The 18,941-nt window shown below is 39.6% G+C and overlaps 1 protein-coding gene across 2 annotated transcripts in view; it reads right to left on the reverse strand.

Moving 5' to 3' along the window:
- Positions 1-18,941, reverse strand: part of MYLK (myosin light chain kinase) — a gene marked incomplete at its 5' end in the record, with an annotated part of 140,828 nt that overhangs the window by 63,852 nt on the left and 58,035 nt on the right. For both annotated transcript variants that reach the window (XM_082284670.1, XM_082284671.1), the window contains 3 exons: positions 8,816-9,705; positions 10,063-10,143; positions 17,833-18,079. In XM_082284670.1, the coding sequence (XP_082140796.1) occupies positions 8,816-9,705; positions 10,063-10,143; positions 17,833-18,079 (1,218 nt within the window). The remainder of the gene's footprint in view (positions 1-8,815; positions 9,706-10,062; positions 10,144-17,832; positions 18,080-18,941) is intronic.

The following is an 18,941-nucleotide window of genomic DNA, read 5'->3' on the forward strand; positions in this document are numbered from 1 at the left end:
TACTTTCCTCTGCAGGGTGAACCCCAGTTAAAATGCTCCACAGTTTCCCCTTCCAAATATCCCTCATTAAGTGAGGGTGAAGTGTGGGCTTGCTTTCTTTCTCCTTCCTCATTGGAAAGCTGGGTCTGTCCCCTGAACACAGCCTCAGACACTGTGCATTTCTGCCCACTGCTGTTGGCCTGTCCAGAACACCTCCACTCTCCACTTACCTCTGCTGCAGTAAAACCTTCTCCCTTCCTCCATTTACCTTTCCCACAGTCGTTCTTAATTAATGGCAAGATTGAATAGATGGGTTTTTTTCAGATATTTACCCTGTTTCCTGAGATGTAAGGAAATCTCCCAGCACCTTTCTATGGTAACTGGAAGCTGCCTTCTGCCTTCCAGAGTGCTCAACCCCAGGCTCCACATCAAATGTATCCCCTGTGATGCAGGAGATGGCACAGGCACAGGTGATACTGGTCCATGAAAAGGACCTTGAAAAGAACTCCCCTCCATCTGAAGAACTTTGGGAATGTACTGGTTCTCTTTGGAGACAAGCTCCATTCGGACATGGCAATTATGCTCTTGGCATTCAGATTTTTCTCTCATTTTAAACTTGGATGTCATTATTCAAGACAAATCTTCTAAAAAACATTCAAATGGTTTCCAACAAATTTGGTTTGCCAGAAACACACAACAATTAGAAGAAAATTATGTTTTCCCCTCTTTATCATCCTCCACAAAATCAAGAAGCTCTAAATAATGACTATTTTCCCCTGAGAAATGATGTGAAAGCTATCTCAGAAGAGGAGCACTGACCCCTCACTCACATGGGCTGTACGCAGCCAGCCAAAGGGTGAAAAGAAAATCCACATGCCCTCCCTGAAGCAATGATTTTCCATGAGTCAGGCTGAAGCCAAAAATGTCACGAGCTGCAGTTCCATTCCAAATGGAGGAGAGACAGTAGAAAAGTATTCTTGCAGGCATCTAGCAAATATAAATTCACATGTCTCTGCTGTTTAAAGAGACATTTGGAGAGCAAGCCAAAGATAACTTCCAGTCTAAGAATTTGTAGAAATCTATGTAACATGATTAGAAAACATTGCACATTGAAACTGAAAGATGCTGCTGAAAAAAACAGAAACTATGGAACAAAGACACACACATATGAAGGAAACCTCTGGCCACCTTACTGGAGGAAAGGAGCCTGGCCTGTAAGAATAAATGAATTGTTAAGGAACTGGAACAGTGCAGAATTTACTTTAGCTTCTGCAGGAGTTTTCTACCTGCTCAAAAGCCCTTCCTCAGCTCATTGAAGACTAATGTGACACATGGTCAACACTCATTTAATGAAGTTATTTTGTGAGGAAGGTGAAGGAAATCTGTTCTTTTTCTTCCTAACTCCCACCTCCCTGTGGAAATAATCTGCATCCTATTTTCCTCCACTTCTTTTTTCTCCCCAGGAACTACACTGGAATAGCATATGCAAAGTACATGGGCTTCTTGCTACCACCAAATACAATGGCAGTAGCCCTCCAGTCACTGGAGGAGTGAAGGGAAAATGAGATAATTTGAGTCACGTTCCTTTTATAACCACTAGTATTTGTGAAACTGTGGACTACTAGGACTAGGTATGAAATTGGCCAATGGATCAGAAAGTATTGGCCAGGTTGGATCAGGAGTATAGGGGGAGGCTGAGGGAGCATGGCTCTAGAAACCTCATTTTCATAGAAAACCAGGGAAAAATCCCAGATCACCGAAACCCAGGCAAAACTTGATGAGATTTCATAAGAACCAGAAACTTCTCAACCAGGCCTATGTTCTGTGATCTAGAGCTACAGTCAATTCCCGGGGCTAGGAGGCCAAAAGTCTTTCAATGAAGTATTTGGCATTTCCTCTGCAAACCCCTTCATGACCTGAAACAAGCTTATTTTCTCAGAACTGCTGGAAAGCCCAGACTGGTTATTCCAGTTGGGTATTCTGAAATCCTGGCAGTTCACAAATCCCAGTCAACTAAAAATACTTGCTATCTATTTTGTCCCCTCAACCCTCTACTTTTTTAGGAACCAGACCATGGATGATCCTTAAACATTGTCCCAAAGTGCAGGATTGGAATAAACATGAATACTGGAATCTACCACTTAGACATTGGGACTGGTGCAGCTCTAGAAAAGACCTTAGCAGCCACAGAAGCTGATAGTTTACTGGAGACTTTGGGTTAGATACACAAAGCCTTTCCCTTGAATTTTGAGCTATTAAAGGGTTCTCTGACTTACTCAAAAATAGTGCAAGACAGTTTAAAATATCTCTAGGCTTCTGCATTCTTTCCATGAAACTCCACAGAAAGTTAACCTCAGATATAAAACAAATACACAAACCAACAAAAATCAGCTCCTTATTCTCATTCCCCACACTGGCATCTAGCTGGCCAACCTCCTGACTCCTGTCCATGATGCAGACTCAAGTTTATGGCTTTCTCAGTTGTATCCCATGGTATAAAAAAGTACCGTAGAGTATTTAGACAATATTTATAAACACTCATCTGTGAGAAATTTTGCCTAGGAGACAAAATAATTTTTTAAGGAACTCATTGGCATATAGTGTTAATTTTCTAATAAGTCTTAAATTGTCTGGGAAAGTTTAAATAAGTGCTAGTGTCACAGTTATGTTTAAAAATGAGAAGCGGGTTGACCTTGAAAATATTGACTACAATGACAACAAAAAAACAAGTGAAAAAAACATGTGAATTTCAGAGAAGAAAAAAATGTCAAATGTAATTACTGCTAACTGATAGTTTTAAGGAAAACAATGTAAAAAACCTACTTCCATGATTCATGATATTAAACATTTAACTGGCAAATGCATCTGTGCAAAGGTAATTTTCTTAATCTTTACTGAAATATTTGTGATAGCTCACATTATTCTGCTGTTATTAATGCTACATTACTATATTGATGACATTGATTTAGGAGGACTGAGAACTGCTATAATAAAGATCTCCTAAAGAAGCTGACAAGAGGAAATCATCACTCAGTCTGTTTCTAGTGGATTTCCTCTGTGATCAGACTAGGACCCAAGCTATTAAATATTTTAATCTATGATGTGGAAGTACTCATAAATTAACTTTTATAAATTTACAGATGCTAGAAAGAATCTTGCAAAGGAAAAAGTCAGAAAGAGAGGAAAGAGGACAGTCCTCATAAACAATCTCATTTACTTGTTGAGTCCCATTCAGTCAAAGAAAATGGGGCTTGAGATAGTGAAAAGACAAGCAATGATGGCAGCAAGGGATGCTGAATACTCAGAAGGTTTAAAGGTTGAACAGAGAAATGGCAAACATGAGCTCCGACACTGTGAGGTAGGAAGATGACCAATAACCTCCAGTAAGGGCAGCAACAGGAAGGTGACCTCCATCTCACTGATGCTGATACCCACACATGATTCTGCTGCTGTTTTATAACAGGATAATAAACCAACAAACAGCAACTGGAGAGGAGGTATTGAAAAGAAAACCAATCAAAACAAACCCAAGCCTCCAAGGGCTGGATGAAGCACACCATGCAGAAAAAGTTAGTAACAGCTTGACTTGTCAAATTTCAAAAAAAAAAAAGAGAACGATATCTTGGTTACAAGAGTCAAAGCCATTCTATCCAGTCAGAAATAAGGCATTGTTTTGTTTCTTGATTTAGTAACAAAACTCTTACTAGAAGAGTTAGACATTGCAATAAATTACCAGTGGTTATAGCAGATGTCTCTCTTTTGCTGTATTTAAATTCACACTACATGCATTTTCTGGAAGAAGATAGATTCAGACATAAATGAAAGAGGGAAATGTGGCCTGTGAAAAACATGGTGTTGTGTCAGAAATGATGATCTCCCTAGACTTAGACGTTCTGAAGAAGCTTTTGTAAGGTGCAAAATCCATCTACTTTCAGCAGTACATAAAGTCATGTTAATTACACACCAAATTCTTGCTCAAAGTTAATTAGAAAGAAAACAAAAAAGTCACGGCAGATCCTAGTTAGACTGACAGACACAGACTTGCACAACTCATAGGAAGATTTAGGAGTTATGTTAAGTCACAGGAAAGTTGTTAAGGCATTATTGCTAATAAGATTTCCAAATCGCTATGCTGCCAAGAAACTTGGGAAGAAAAAAATGCTGGCTTAGACAAAGCAATACGAAGTCAGGGCATTTTCTAAACGACACCATCACTGCTACCTGAGACTATATTAGACAGTTCCTCTTCCATCTATATAGTCACATAGTAATAAATCTATGCAAACATAGCAGACCAAGCTGACTTTAAAAATTACAAGTTTGCCAGTTTTGGCTTGTATTCACTGTATACCTCAGCTGACCAGTTTACTAAGGATGCTGGCTTGCAAAGCCCTTTCACTACCATCTTATGGAACAACTTTTGGAACCATGCAAGAACTTTCTCCATGGATTTTCTGTCCAAGAGTGAGTCACACAGCAGGACAGTAGCACGGGGCCCTGCTGGGCCAGTGCTATACAAGTGTAAAACAAAATGGGTCCTGCTCTAGAGAGTTCACCGTGTGAGGAAAATTGTTCTACTCAGTCCTTATATGTCTAACTTCACTGCAGTGTCTGCTAGAGCCTTCTTAAAAACGTTTTTCCAAACAAAAAGCCCCCCACAACTTCAAACAAAGAAGTCTCTCATATTAAAGTGCCTCTTAACCATGCATCATCTACCCCATACCATATAATGCTCTAATTTATGAGTACCCTCTTTTTATTGTTAGTAACAATTTATTTTGATCTTTCATGGGCAAAAAGCACATTATTATCTATCTCAGGAATGTAGATAATTGCACTCTGACAAGTTTAAAAGAAGGAAAATATAAAATCAAACCATTAATTAAATTGTACCATGTCAGAAAAACAGTGCAAGAGTTCACTTTATAATAAAAATGATACATTAGGCAAAAAATCATGCCAATCAACCAACAGAGTACTATTTAGGGAGCTGTTAAAAGGAATGGAAGAACAAGTGTACTGATGTTCATGATTTCAAAGGGAAAATAGTTGAAATGAAAATGGAAGGAATGTGACATGATATTAGCTATTGTTGTGATTGTGACATAGAGGATAATGCTGCCCAGATTCTGACTTCCAACTAAATTTAACCCTGTAATAATGGAATACATTGCAAGCCCCAGATGAACTACCAGAACACAGCACAAGTACTGCATAAATATGCCTGCAGATGAAGGTCTTCTTTGGAGCAGGGTTTAGCTTTTCTTTTGGCAAAAGCCTTACTAGTCAGAGACTATTCTGATGCTGGTGTTTGTATGCAGGCTTCTCCAATGGTACAGAAGCATGGATAACACTCTCCCTTCTCCTGCACTCCAGTGGCTAAACTGCCTTGGGTGGCCAATTTAGTGTCAGTCAGGCTCTGCAAGCACAGAGGAGACCTGTGAACAGCATTGTTTCTAACAGCCTCACTATCAACTAGGACAAATATGCCAAGGAAAGTTATTTTCAGTGAATGACAAAGGGACATCGTTTTACATAGTTTGCCTGTCCTGTCAACTTGTTACACACATAAGTTTGACCTTCCTGGCCAAATATGCCACTGTTTAACCACATGTTCCTGAAGCTGGATTTTATGTATTTATCTTCACAATTTATTTGGCACCAGGAAATGAGCAATCTGCTGTCTCTTTTTGCCCTTTTTTTTTTTTTTTTTCTCCTGTCTTTTGGGAATGACAGAGAGGAATAATTCAATTTCCAAACCACAAACACATGGCATTCTGGAGGTTCATGCATTAGTTACACTAACAAGTTTGTGGGACAGTATTCCATACTAAGATGGGCTAGTAGTGTGGCTAAGAAGCAGATGGACATGCATTACACTAGATAGAGAATTTTCCAGTATCCAACTCATTAAGAACACATAAGTTATTGTGAAATACCTCTGGAGAATCTGAAAACCCCCCTCCCGTGGTCACCATCAAACATCAGAGCAGCACAAAAGCAGTCGGTGAAATAGCTAAGAACAGATCTAGTCTATCCTCTTCCATAGTGGATTTTGTTGCTGAACACAAGAGGAGCAAGATCACACCAAAGAAATAAAAAATGGCTTTGCAAGACCTAAACCCACTAAGGTTAGCTAGGTCTGTTTGCTCTGAATTCCTCTTCTTCCCCACAGACTCAACCTTCTTTCAGCTGAAGGTGACACTAGAGCATTATCTCCATGGCCCATTAAATGCTGCTCCAAGCTTTGCCAAAGGCACTGCTGCTGAAGGAATGACACCTGTGGGAGTGACAAAGTTGGATTTTCAGTGTTTGGGGCAAAGGATGGACACTGGGACTTTGGCTTTGGCCTGCTGTGTACTGCAATCCAGTGTTACTGTTGCTCTCTGTGTTTAAAGCTGCACCAAACACTATCTATGAGACTAATCCATACAGTTTCCCTATTGAACAGTATTTCCTGATACTGAATGAATTTGCAGTTTCTCAGTTCTAGTCTGTTACTCCAGTTGTTCTTTCTCCTCCCTTGGCTCCCTCAAGTATGTATGTGGTCCTAATTAGGGAAAAAGTGAAAATTGAATCTCTATGAAATCTGGAACTTGCTTAAAGTATCATGCATACCTAGTTAATTACTTAACAGTTGGCATGAAAGCATCCTACAGCAGCAACACATTCTTCTCCGAGTGCCAAAGCTAGCAGGTACTGTCAGGATAAAAACCCAATAGACCATAATGCAATGCACCCTCTCAGTGTACTAGAGGGTATGTAATGAGGTTTAAAAAAAAATAGTTCTAATCCTCATTCCTTGTCTTTCCATTAAAGGAAAAAACTTACATCCCTGTGTAATAATTCTTCCTAAGATCCTCTGCAAATATGTGCCAAAGAAAGCCTGACTTTGAAGTACTGATAACACTGACTGCTCAGCACGATACAAGTGTGAAAGTGCAGGTACAAGTGGAACACAAGGACAGTGTCTGCACCCCCTGCAAGAAGCTGTCCTGGAACAGTAGATTCCTTATGCAGTGCTGACCTTTGATCCTGACCTCAGTGGACAGCACTGCTAGTGTGTGACACCCTGGACCATCACCCAGCCCAGACAAACTGGATGGGAAAAGTCTCATTCCCTGCTCAGGCAGGTGGCAGGGCATTTCTGGACATGAGGATCATGTCACCATGAACAGCTACCCCAGATTTGCAGCTCCACAGTACCATTTTATAAAGTGAATATGAGTTGGGGGATTATAACAATCAATTACTCAGATTATTTCAGTCAAGAAAACAGCTTTCTGCAGCACCGTAACATCAAAGCTTCGGGACTTTAGGAGGCTTTTCTGCAGCACCATAACACCAAAACTCAGAAGCTTTGGTACAGAGATGCTGTCTATCTGATGTAATTTGACAGGAGTCATGGAACTTGGGGATGTATAATTTCTTTTCCACTCTGGGCAACTCCAAGAAAAGCCTTGAAATCTTGCTTCCACCATAAGGCTAGCTAAACTGACTGATTCTGTCAGTCCTTTTCATATGAATGGCATTTCCACCAGCCAATGTTTCCTCATGTACATGACACTTATCCTTATTCTATGGAGTTCCCCTGGGTGAAAATCAACATGTACTCACAAAATAAAAACATTTTGCTACTTCAGACACAGACCAGACACAATGCACTTGCTACCATCTCCCTTTCTCCATCTACTTATTTTAGTATCTCCTTAATGCATTACTTGAGTACCCCAACCCTTTCTGAAAACAATGCTGTTTCTGACTGCATCCACTTCAGGAGAATGCTTGTGGTACTCTGCTTGGAACACTGCAAAAGGATTCACTGGTTGTGCTGAACTATTCTGCATATTAATTTGGATCTCATTTGGTAACACTAAAAATAGCCTGGATTAAATGAAGGAAGATTCAAAAGTAAGAGTGCAGACCCCTGTGTCAAGCTGTAATTCGTACTGTGAACATGAACTTTTTTGCTACAATACACTAGAGGATACCATTCTTAGACGATTCCCTCAGTGTTTTATGGAGCACATATGAAGTAAAGAAGTTTTTTTGTGCTATCAATTGTCCTTCCTTCCTATTTTTGTGCCAAGGAAAATATATTTTGTCTAGATACAACATTAATGCAAAAAAACCCAGTCTAGTAGGGTTTGATCATCCAAAATCTGAAATATAAAGGAACACTCAGTTTGAAAACAATAAGTATTTCCTCTAGTGACTTCTACCAAATTCTACACAGTTTTGAAGTTACTTAAAAGTCACCAAGACAGTGGAGTTCAAATATTTCAGTGCTTGTAACGGCAATAGGAGCATCTGTAGTGGGGCATTAAATACACTGGAAATCTGTTCTCAACTCTGACCTTAACTTGTATTTGTAGTAATTTCTTTCTATGACACAACCCCTCTTTGCTTCTGTGTTTCCTATTGCAATAAAAAGCCTGAAATACTAAACATACAGAAGAATTAAATTAGAGTTTGTAAACCAGAAATAATATTATTAGGTTTTCAATGTTCTAAATCCTTAAAGTTCAGTTTAAATAAGCAGCATGTACCAGCTCCTTAAACAGCATTAGCAATGTAAACAGCAGTTAAAAATGCAAGAAGTTCAACTTTATAAAATTTACATCTGCAGGCTGTTAAAGGGGAATCTGCAAGAAATGTCAAACAATATTGTTCCTTGTGTACTCCACTGAAATAACAAGAAAGCTGCATCTGGGAATAGTTACTGGCACAGGACTTAAATAAAGTATTGCATTACCTTTAATGAACTAGATATTATTAATCAAGAGCCAGATATAACAGCGTGCCATCCAGCTGGCTTGTAATGCAATTAATTTACCTTCTTGGGAGATGACAGTGGACTTTGATGATTTGATGGCTTTGCTATCTAGAGTCCAGGTGACAGCTGCAGGAGGATCAGAGGAAATCCGACATTGTAAGACCAATTTTTCACCATCAGCTACTTGAGCATCCCGAAGCTTCTCTGTAAAGGAGGGTGCTGTTCCTTTGCTTGCTGGTGGTTTGCTTGCTGGTGCTTTGTTTTCAGGTTTTTTCCCAATTATTCCGCCATCCACCACTGCACACCCATGTTCACAGTTTCTGTCATTCTTCTCCTCTTTTTTCACTGCTGGTTTGGCAACAGGGGCTTGAGAATTGGGGGTTGCATTCTGGGCTTCAGAGTTGGTGAGAGCATTTGGTGCTGGGGTGCCAGCGCTGCCATTCGCCGCAGGTGGCTTTTTCTTGGAGCCCAGCACAGACCTGAAATCTGTAACTGCAGGTTTAGGAGGTGGTGCCTTCTCTGGCAATGGGGTTTTTGGGGTGCCCTTCTTGGCCAGCACAGAGCGGAAGTCCACCTGCTGGGGAGCATGGACTTTCCTCTCCTCTTCTGACAAGGTCTTGGGTTTGACCTGCCGCTGCAGGTTTGCTCGGAAGTCCATTTGCTCAGCTGGGATTTCTTTCAGTTCCTCCTCAGAAAAACTTTTGGTGCTGACTTTCTTGCCTAAAATATCACGGAAATCAAGTTGTTCAGCTTCCTGCTGCCTCAGGCTCTCCTCTGTGTGCTCCCGAGTCTCCACTCGCCTCTTCAGCACGCCTCGGACGTCTTCCTGCTCTTCCTCAGCTACTCTGGTTACACTGCTGTTCTTTTTGAAGCCACTTGTTCTACCAAATGTTAGTTTACCATGATCTCCACCATCTCTTTGCTCTCCAGAGCTGGCTGATTCCCTCCCACTATGATCCGAAAAAGAAAAGAAAGAGAGCCAGGAAAGGGGCTGGTTTAAAAATGTCAGGGAACAATCTCAGAGCAGGAACAAAATGTGTTTATAGAAGGGGAGGTTGATTAGAGGAGCATACTCCATTAGTTTATTGCATCAATGATGACTTCAGGAGCCATATAAGGGCACAAACAAAAAAGATCTTCTCCACTCTGGCTTGGTAAAATGTGCTTAGCTTGTATGATGAAAACAATTTGTTAGGTCACATTTGGGGATTAGGTTGAACAGCAGCCAGCCTGGGTCTGTAAGGGCAGGGAATTAACGGAGCAAAAAATAGAACCCACCCATGCAAGTCCCTGGGAAAAATACTCACTCTCTGAGCATTTCTGCTGTGGAAGCTGAACTCTCCCGCAGCATCAGAGACACCTGGCAGCTGCATTCTCCAACTTGGTTCCTGAAATATTTAAGTGAAATCAGAAAAACAGGGGTTTCTTCCTCTGCAACTTGCCTGAGCTAAGTGATTGTGTATTGCACTAGAGCAGCTCAAACCCAGTGTGGCATTCTTGTTTTCTGTGCCCAGCATTGTGGGGATTGACTGATTGGATTTGGTCCCCTTATATTTGGAGCCAAGCTAACTCAAATAGCTTTTACTGATCTGTTGCTATCTGCACTGGGAACAACATACTCCCTGAACAAAATTCAAAGCAATTTACAGAATGAAGCAGCTGCAAACAAACAAGCTAAAGGAAAATAAATACAAAAGCTGGAAAATCAAGACAGAGGAAAGGGCTATTTTGCAAAGCTGAAAATCTTTCCAACTCTGCCTACTGTTTATTTATTCAAACCCCAGCTCTTAAGTTTGCTAATGTTAAGATATTAAAAACAGGGTCTCATTTCCTTCCCTCCCCTCTGGCCCAGCCAATCAGCAAAACCCATCTACATGGATTGCTCCAGCCTGTACATGTTTATATTAAAAAACATAAAAGTGTCACCATATATGGTGCTGAGTACTTATTCTTCCTTTTGCAGAGGAATACCACGGATGCCTTCTGGAAAGGGCTCCCATTAAAGAATTCATTTAAAGTGCTCCCCGCTCCCCTGCAGCTCCCTCCCTCCAGCAGATATATATCATTCTTTTAGCCCCAAACAGCTCTTCTCTGCTTAACACAGGAGATGCCAAAAGCAAAATTTAACTCCCCCAGGGCAGCAGTTGTGTAACTATTGCCACCATTCCCCTGACTGCTATTAAAAAACCAGACTTGAATTGATTGAGGACTAGAGTTATCTTTTATTAGTGAGCACACGTCTGTCCTTCCCAGTTTAAGTATAAGCTTGTAAATGGACTAGAAAGTCCTGGATTATTTGTCTTTTTTGAACAAAAATAATTTTTGCTACTGAAAACATTTCCTGGACATGAGCAAAACACATGTGTGTTGGAGGGGAGGAAGGAAAGAGAGGCAGGTTTTCCCAGCTGTGTTCTGCTTTGAACTTGCTAGATAAGAGCACCTTCAAGTCCACTTAGCCCTGAAGTTTAAAACATGGACTCAGGACTATCAGCTTGCCATAAATATATTGTCTGGCCTGGTTTTTAAATACAGCATGGAAATACTTTCCTAGATATGGTACTGTTTGGGTGAGGAAAACCCTATAATTTCACCCATTTTTAACTTGCAGCAAAGGCAAGATAATTAACACAGATCACAGAATCACAGATTCAACACAAAGCTTTGTCTTTATAGGAGCAATTAGTGCCATCACCTTCTCAGACAGATTTCCCTTGATTTCTATTGCTTCAGGAAAAGAAACAGTGGATCAGCCTAATATGAAAACTACAAAGAATTGGAGGCTTTGATCAAAATAGCTGGATTTCAAAATAAAGGCCCTGCAGATGGAAATATATCTTATTTGACCTTAAGACCACTAACAACAAGAAACCAGTCAGAATATGTACACTACAAACTGCTATTGAAGGCAATCAATGAGGACAGCATTGAAAGCCACAACCCTCATTTCCTCCAATACAAAAAAACTAGATAACATCTGAGTACCAAACAGAAACTGTCCAAAGGGCAGGAGAGGATCCAAGTCAATGCAGAGAGTATTTAACTCAGCCCTGCACTGGACACATGCCATTCTTACTCTTATGGGTGGCCTCCATTTGGAAGCAAGAGAAACAGACAGAAATAAAGACAAATGGAAAGATAAATAAAAAAAATAGCATGTCCCCCCCTCCCAACATACTGTTTGGCATAAAGTTATGGCAGGGTACCAACATTGCTGCAAACCTGTTGTTTTCAAATAATGCATTTCAAACCAGGCCCTTTTATGGCTATAGGAAGTCACGAAGTTTTTTTCCCTGCTTCTCCAAAGTTTTTAAGGACAGAAGACACACTCTGGAATTGCTCATTCACCAGTGCTGCAAGGCTTTAACAGGCTGTTGGCTTACCTGAAGATCCCTCCTGTTCAGGACTTGAAACCAGTCCAAAGTTGACAAAGGACAAGCCATGCATGTTTAAGTATAGACAATTTGCAGAGTACATTAAATGTTGAGGTAGCCCTGCTCAGCTTCTGTCATGACTGTCTGGCAAAAAATATTTGTCCACAAGAATTGTGTCACTAGTGGGAGAGGTTGAAGTAACAGAGACAGCACTATCCCAGGAGAGGAATTCAGGGATACTGAATGTGGTCCTGACCACTGTGAAGAATGGTAGCATTTCTGCAGAACCCATTTCTGCAATGCATCCTTCCCTCTGCAAATTCTTCGCATATGCAAAGAAGCAAATAGGGCAGGCAAAGTAAATCCTTCTAAAGTAAGCTATTTTTCACAGGGTTTGAAAAATAAAGGAGGGGGGAAGAAAGTAGGAGAGCATTTTGTTCTTTCTATTTTTAAAACCTTGGGAAGCACTTACAAATTATGGCAACAGTGGGACATACAAGTACCTAGATGGAAAAATGATTCAAAAAATAGTTTTTTTGATCTTATGATTACTGATTCAAGTGAATGGCTGAAAACCAGACTAGTGGACACAAACCTTGAGTCTGTGTCTGCTCAAAAGTGTAGCATTCCTAGGGCAAGTCCTGTTCCCAGTGAAATCAAACTGATGATTTTAGGAGTAGGGAGAACATACTTTCATCTTTGAATTCAGTGGCTGTGTCTAAAAAGGTGAAGTGAAAAACACTGACCCACCTTGGAGATCACAGGATAGAAAAAGAGAAACAAGCCAAGAAAAATTAAGAAGGATTGGGTGATTTAGATACCAATTTCAATCAAGAATAATTCTGGAACCTCGGCAAATATTTTTACATTTACACAATTTTAGAATCTAGGTAAGACAAAGATACATAGGGGCAGTTAGGAAAAACAGAGCCTTGCAGTACATGGGAATATCTTCAAGTCTTTCACGTCTCTGCTGTTTTGAGTCTGGGCAATAGCAATATTACTGGTGCAGCTTGAGGTTCTCTGTGTTGGCATTTTATCAACAAAACCCTAGACACAGACAGATCTTAGTGGCTCTGTTATTGTGGAATAATAGTAGACATGGATAAAACCTATGCTTAGTAGCTTTGCTGTGAAGAAGTGCCTGGAAGTGTTGACTTTTGCAGGACTGTTCTGTAGAATGCTCATACACAAGACTTATCTTTAAAATGTCAAGGAATAATAATAATAAAGCCCACCAAAAACAAATAAAACCCCAGCTGCAAAGCCTGAGGCAATTTTAAAAATAGCTCTGTGTCCTATTGTGGGATCAGTTTTCCCTGGAATGGCTTTTATGTTCAAAATATCTTGAAATACTAGTTTCTTGGCAGAACCTACTCAAATATTTTCACTGAACCTTAGATGAGACTTATTGTCTGCATGTCCCTAGGAAGCACTCTCTGGAGGAACAGGAAAAAAAGCACTTGTAATTATACTGGGGGGATGTACTGAAATTTCCTACCAGCCTACCAAGTGTGAAATAAATATTGCAGAGTAAATTACATTTTTTCAAGAATGAACTGAAAGGGGCAAATAAGTTGATCCCTACTTTTAGCTGGTGCTTCAGTGCAGGTAATGGCAAAGCCTCAGAAGGAGGTTTTGCAGCTTTTCTGTGAGTTAAATGCAGAGAGTCCAGACTCCATGAAGCTTTTGCCCCAAAGAAAGCAACTAATCTACTGGATCACAACTTTAGCTGATATAAAGCAGAGCAGCTCTACTGGCTTCAAAGAGGATGTGCTGATTTACCTCACTTGAGGGTTTTGCCAAAAGCTTTTTGTGCTTGAAAGAACAATAATTTCATTTGCATTTTACAGCACTGAGTGGGAGAATGGAACAAGAAAGGGTCACGGTTTTCTTCTCTAAAAATAGACAATGTGTTGATAGGAGAAAACAGGGTTTGCAAACTGAATTTTAAAGAAAGACAGAACTGTATTTACTGTTGAGTGTAATGAAATGTAATCTTAGGAGTCCTTTTCATATAACCTAAATTGCAGAGTATTCAAGGTACCACTGATTTGTAAATTGAATGTTTTTCCCTGATTTTAAGCAGACTATCAAAATATCTAAATCAATACTAATCAACACTAACCAAACTTTTATGGAAGACGGAGTAGGGGAGAAGAGAAATATTTAATGTCTGAGAAGACAAAGGTTAACAGAGCAGATGATTTCTTTAAGGAGCTGCAGGATGATTTCTGAGGTCTCTCATGTTGAGTATTGCTATAAAGATAGAGGTTTTGCTCAACAAACAGAGTCTGTGTCCAGTTCTTGCAGGTTTTTTTGTTTATCTCTTCATTTATGATGTATACTCTGAGTGAAAGAATGTAGAAAAGTCATATAGGGATAACAGGATACCAGCAGCTGCATCACTGGAAGGATGCAAAGAACAGGAGGGAAAATAGATATCTATGTTTTTATGAATAAGGAAAAGGATTTTTATTTTCCATTTTAAGGATTTGCAGGCTGTAAAGTGTCCAAATTTCAATAGATGAACTGCAGTATTGGGTGAATCTCTTCTTCTTTTAATATTTATGCAACACTCTTTCTCTAGGCCTGAGACATAACGGGCTCAATGAAACATTATTAGGACAATTAAAATGAAAGATGCAAGTGTAGAGGAATCATAGGCTACTCTGCTAAAAGCCAGACTTAGAAGTCTGCTGAACAGTAAAAGGCAAAGCAAAGATGTATTCTAAATAATGCTGAGGGATGGTAAGACAGAAAGCCAATGAGCAATCACGGATGGATCACACTAGGATCACACTGGGCTCCCCGTCCTTGTGAGCCCACTCTGACTAAAGAAGAAAGAACCAGCAAGAAACAAACAGATCTTTTGTTAAACCCACATTTTTAAGACCAGTTTTAATTTGTGAGCACCCAACACAAAAGGAGAATTGTGGAGGTATTAGGACAGAATTTAGAGCTTAAGAATAATGGAGAAGGAAATTGGAAAATAAATAACACTCGTAGGAAACCATGCCCAGACTAAATTAAGAGAGTTGGAGAAGGAATGACTCCCTAAGAGCAGCTATGTAACCTGCTTCTAAAATTAATATGTGAAAAGGAGGTGCACATTTCATTTGAAATGAAAATGATTATGTTTAAAAATAGCCTACTGTATCCTCTATAAACTCTTCAGTGAATTGACTTGTATTTTCTCAGTTATTCCATATTTTTAATGGACTTTGTAGGAGTTTTTAAGAGAAAGACACGAAACACAGCTCTCTTCCTCTCAGATATTGTTAAAACTGTTTCTGAATATATAAACAATTCTCAATCAAATATTCAAGACAAATGCAGCCAGTTCAACAGCTATTTAGACAAGACTATTTAGTACTGAAAATTATTGTAACACTATTGCAAACTTGAAGTTACACAGCTGACTTTTGGCTCCTTGGATATGCCTGAGGCTGTTACCTCTCTGCTACTCATAGCACATAACCAGTACCTAAAAACATAAGACTTTCTTTCCCTGAACATTAACTGGAATTTTACAAATGACAGCAGGGTAAAATGAGGTATCAGCATTCCCTTTGCTCTAATTGCAGCACAGCTTCACTCATTACGAATTAGAAAAAGCCAACATGAATGCACTGATCTTTGTGAGATCCCCAGCTATTTCTCCAGTGAAAGGATTAGGGAATAGCTGCAACTAGCATGTAATCTGCTGTGTTGCTTTCTAGCTACAACTTTACTTTTTCTCCTTCCCTTGCTAATTTTCTGAAATAATTTATTTTCTAAGTGTACATTCTAGAGTTACGATATTGTCAGGCTTCCACTTTGGAAAAAGGTCTCCAGTGATGAATTTGGCCTGAGTGATCACCAACTACAGCTGATCATTATGGTCAACTTCCTGCATCAGTCCCAACAAAATCCTCCACAAAGCTCTCTTGGCTCTCCTTTATCCTCTTTCATTCTTCCCTCCCTGAAGTTTTGCTGAAATATCTCATTCTCTTCTCAGTTCAAGTGAAACCACCGGCATATCATAAGAGAGGATGCCCATGCCCAGGACACACACACTGAAGTGTGGAAATGTGCCAGCAGAAGATAGCAATTCTCACAGTTTCTGCTCTCTCCTGTTGAGGTTGGTGACCTGAATGAAATTGAACTGGCATTTCTAGTCCTGCCAGAGGTACCGAGTGCTAGAAACACCCCTGATCCCCAAAGTAACATAAATGCAAGGATTTCTGTAGACATGAACCTGCACAAATCAGCATTATGAATGTCCCAGATGACCTGGGCCAGTTGCAAACAAGCCAGTTCTGAAATGAGCCAGTTCACAACTTACTGCAGACTCCAAAGGGCCTAAATCTACTGGAGAGCTGATTTGCAAGAAGGTCATAGCACATGCAGCTGTACCTATATAAATGTTATTAATAAGACTTGAAATTAAGTGTAGGAAAACGTTATTATAGGAAATCTTGATATTCAACACCTATAACTTTCTAAGCCACCCTTTTCTGGTGAAAAGTGAGTGACTCATCTGACTTTAAATACTAAAATATGCTACTGAACTTAGTTAGTGTCTGCCTGTGATAGTCTATGGAAACGTGCTTTTGAGCTAGGAGGCATCTACACAGTGACATATCCATCATTTGGGCCACACTGGCTGGAAAACAAACTGTAACTATAAAAAATTAAACTCATTGTTTACAAGCTAAATAGCTTGAGTTTATTAAGAAATTCCCTCCCTCCTTGTATTAAGAAGATATGAGTAATTTATTTGCAAGTCGGCAAAGGACAATTCAGACTACTGCACCTGGACTAAAAAGTTAGTGTGTGGAGCAAACCAGATAATTTTCTTCCAGTGTAATGCATTCAAATGTCCATGATGACTAGGTAATTTTCATAAAGAAAGGCACAAACATTAGCCAAGTAAAGCAACTGCATCTATGCACAGTAAATAGCCTGGAATGATAACATCACCTTAAAGTTTTACACTATGTTTTCTACAGCCACATAGGCGATATGTAGTCTTCACCATTGGAGGTGGAAAATGCTGTGACACTTTTTACAAGGTAAAGAGCCAGCAATTATGATTCTTCATTTAAAGGACAGTTATTTTAGCAGAATAAAAAAAAAAAAAAAAAATTCAAAACAACTCTTCCAGATTTTGTAGGAATGACAAGATGTTCAAAGCATCAAGGTGCCTTGTTTCAAAGATACATCAGCAAAAGTAGACTAAAACTTGCATATAAAATTCAGACATTTCAAACCTGGCCAGGAAACACTTTTTCCCCTTAAAGGTATGGATCTTATGTAACAGCCCTCCCAAGCCAGGTTATTCCCATGGAAAGAGGCATCCTTACAAACACCTAGAGAGATGCAAAACATGATGAACAATAGTTCCAAACTTAAGACATTGATTGTAGTTTTCCTTGCTAGAAATTGCTTCCCATACTGCTGTCACAAAGCTTTGTTCTTCAGGATCCCAAAAAGAAACCATATTGCTTTGTCCTTTTTTTCTGACTCTTCTAGTGTTTCCTCTTTTCTCTTGGAGTTTTATTAGTTCTTTTCAACCCTCAGAAATATTCTGTTCCTTCAGTACCCTAATGTTTCACATGAATAGGATGGAACTCTTGTCTCCTTCAGGTGGGAGTTCCAACTTGCGGGTAAATAAAGCTAATTGGTCAAAGGGAACAACCTTCTATTTCACACCAAACATACCTGAGCTGAATTTCATATTGCCCTGCATGACGAGACTGCACATTCCTCAAGACCAGCGTGAAGATGTCTTCATTTTGCAGGATTTCACACGCTGTTCCTGGTATTATTTCTTTCCCATCTTTAAACCAGTGAACAGTGGGGAAAGGATCTCCAGCAATGGCACAGGATATCAGGACATTTTGCCCAGGAGCTGCTGTCACTGATCTCGGTTTGCTAATGAACCAGGGCTGAATACCATCCTGAGGTTCTGTAGATTACAAACACAGTTTACAAATCAGAAGAAAATGCCAAGCTTGAATGTCACCACTAAGCTAACTAATTTCAGAGAAAGCAATCACAGGCAAGGAAGGTTATTTTGAACATGCAGGGTATAAGTTTTTAATCTGAAAATAAGTCAGGCTTTAATTTTGGATGTAACTTTTGTTCATACTAAAATTAATCATTTACTTGGCACTTTACTGGCTCAGTCCAGGCTTATATTAAGAGCAAAATGAAGGGACTTTAAAGATGCCCTAAAAGGAATCTTGGAGATTTGTCCTTAGACAATATGGGTAGGAATAGCTTTAAGGGCAAGTAACAGTACTATGACTGCTGTGCAGTTGAGAGCTCATGTAATAAATCATCATTAACAACTGTATAAAATTGCATTTAATATAGAAGACTGACCCTGAGGCTGGATCTCAGGGGAGACTGGAGGAGAGAGGAAGGTCTGAATTCAGAGCAGACAGTGACAACAGACTAAACAGCTCTCTCAAACACTGCAGATAAGATATTCTACATTAAAAATAATAAAAGTCTCACAATGATTTCTAATAATTTTCATTAATGGCTTTGAGGAAATGTCAATATTCAGTAATACTAGAAGAAGTCCTTGTCACAAGGGTAGTGCATGCCCAATCACAGGAAGTTTGTAGGTACTTGAGTGTTTCCTGTGGGGTTTACGCCATGTGAGGAGATTCAAAACCAAATTTTTGGCAGGTAGTTCTCAGACTGCAGAAATTGTGTCTTTCTTACCTGCTACCACTACAGTGCTAACATTAAAGCCAGGATACCTAGCTCCTAGACAGCTTTTCCAAATACTAAGGGCTTTAATTAGAAACAAAAACATA

Source organism: Coloeus monedula (assembly GCF_965178545.1).
Source record: "Coloeus monedula genome assembly, chromosome: 7".
NCBI classification, from domain to species: Eukaryota; Metazoa; Chordata; class Aves; order Passeriformes; family Corvidae; genus Coloeus; species Coloeus monedula.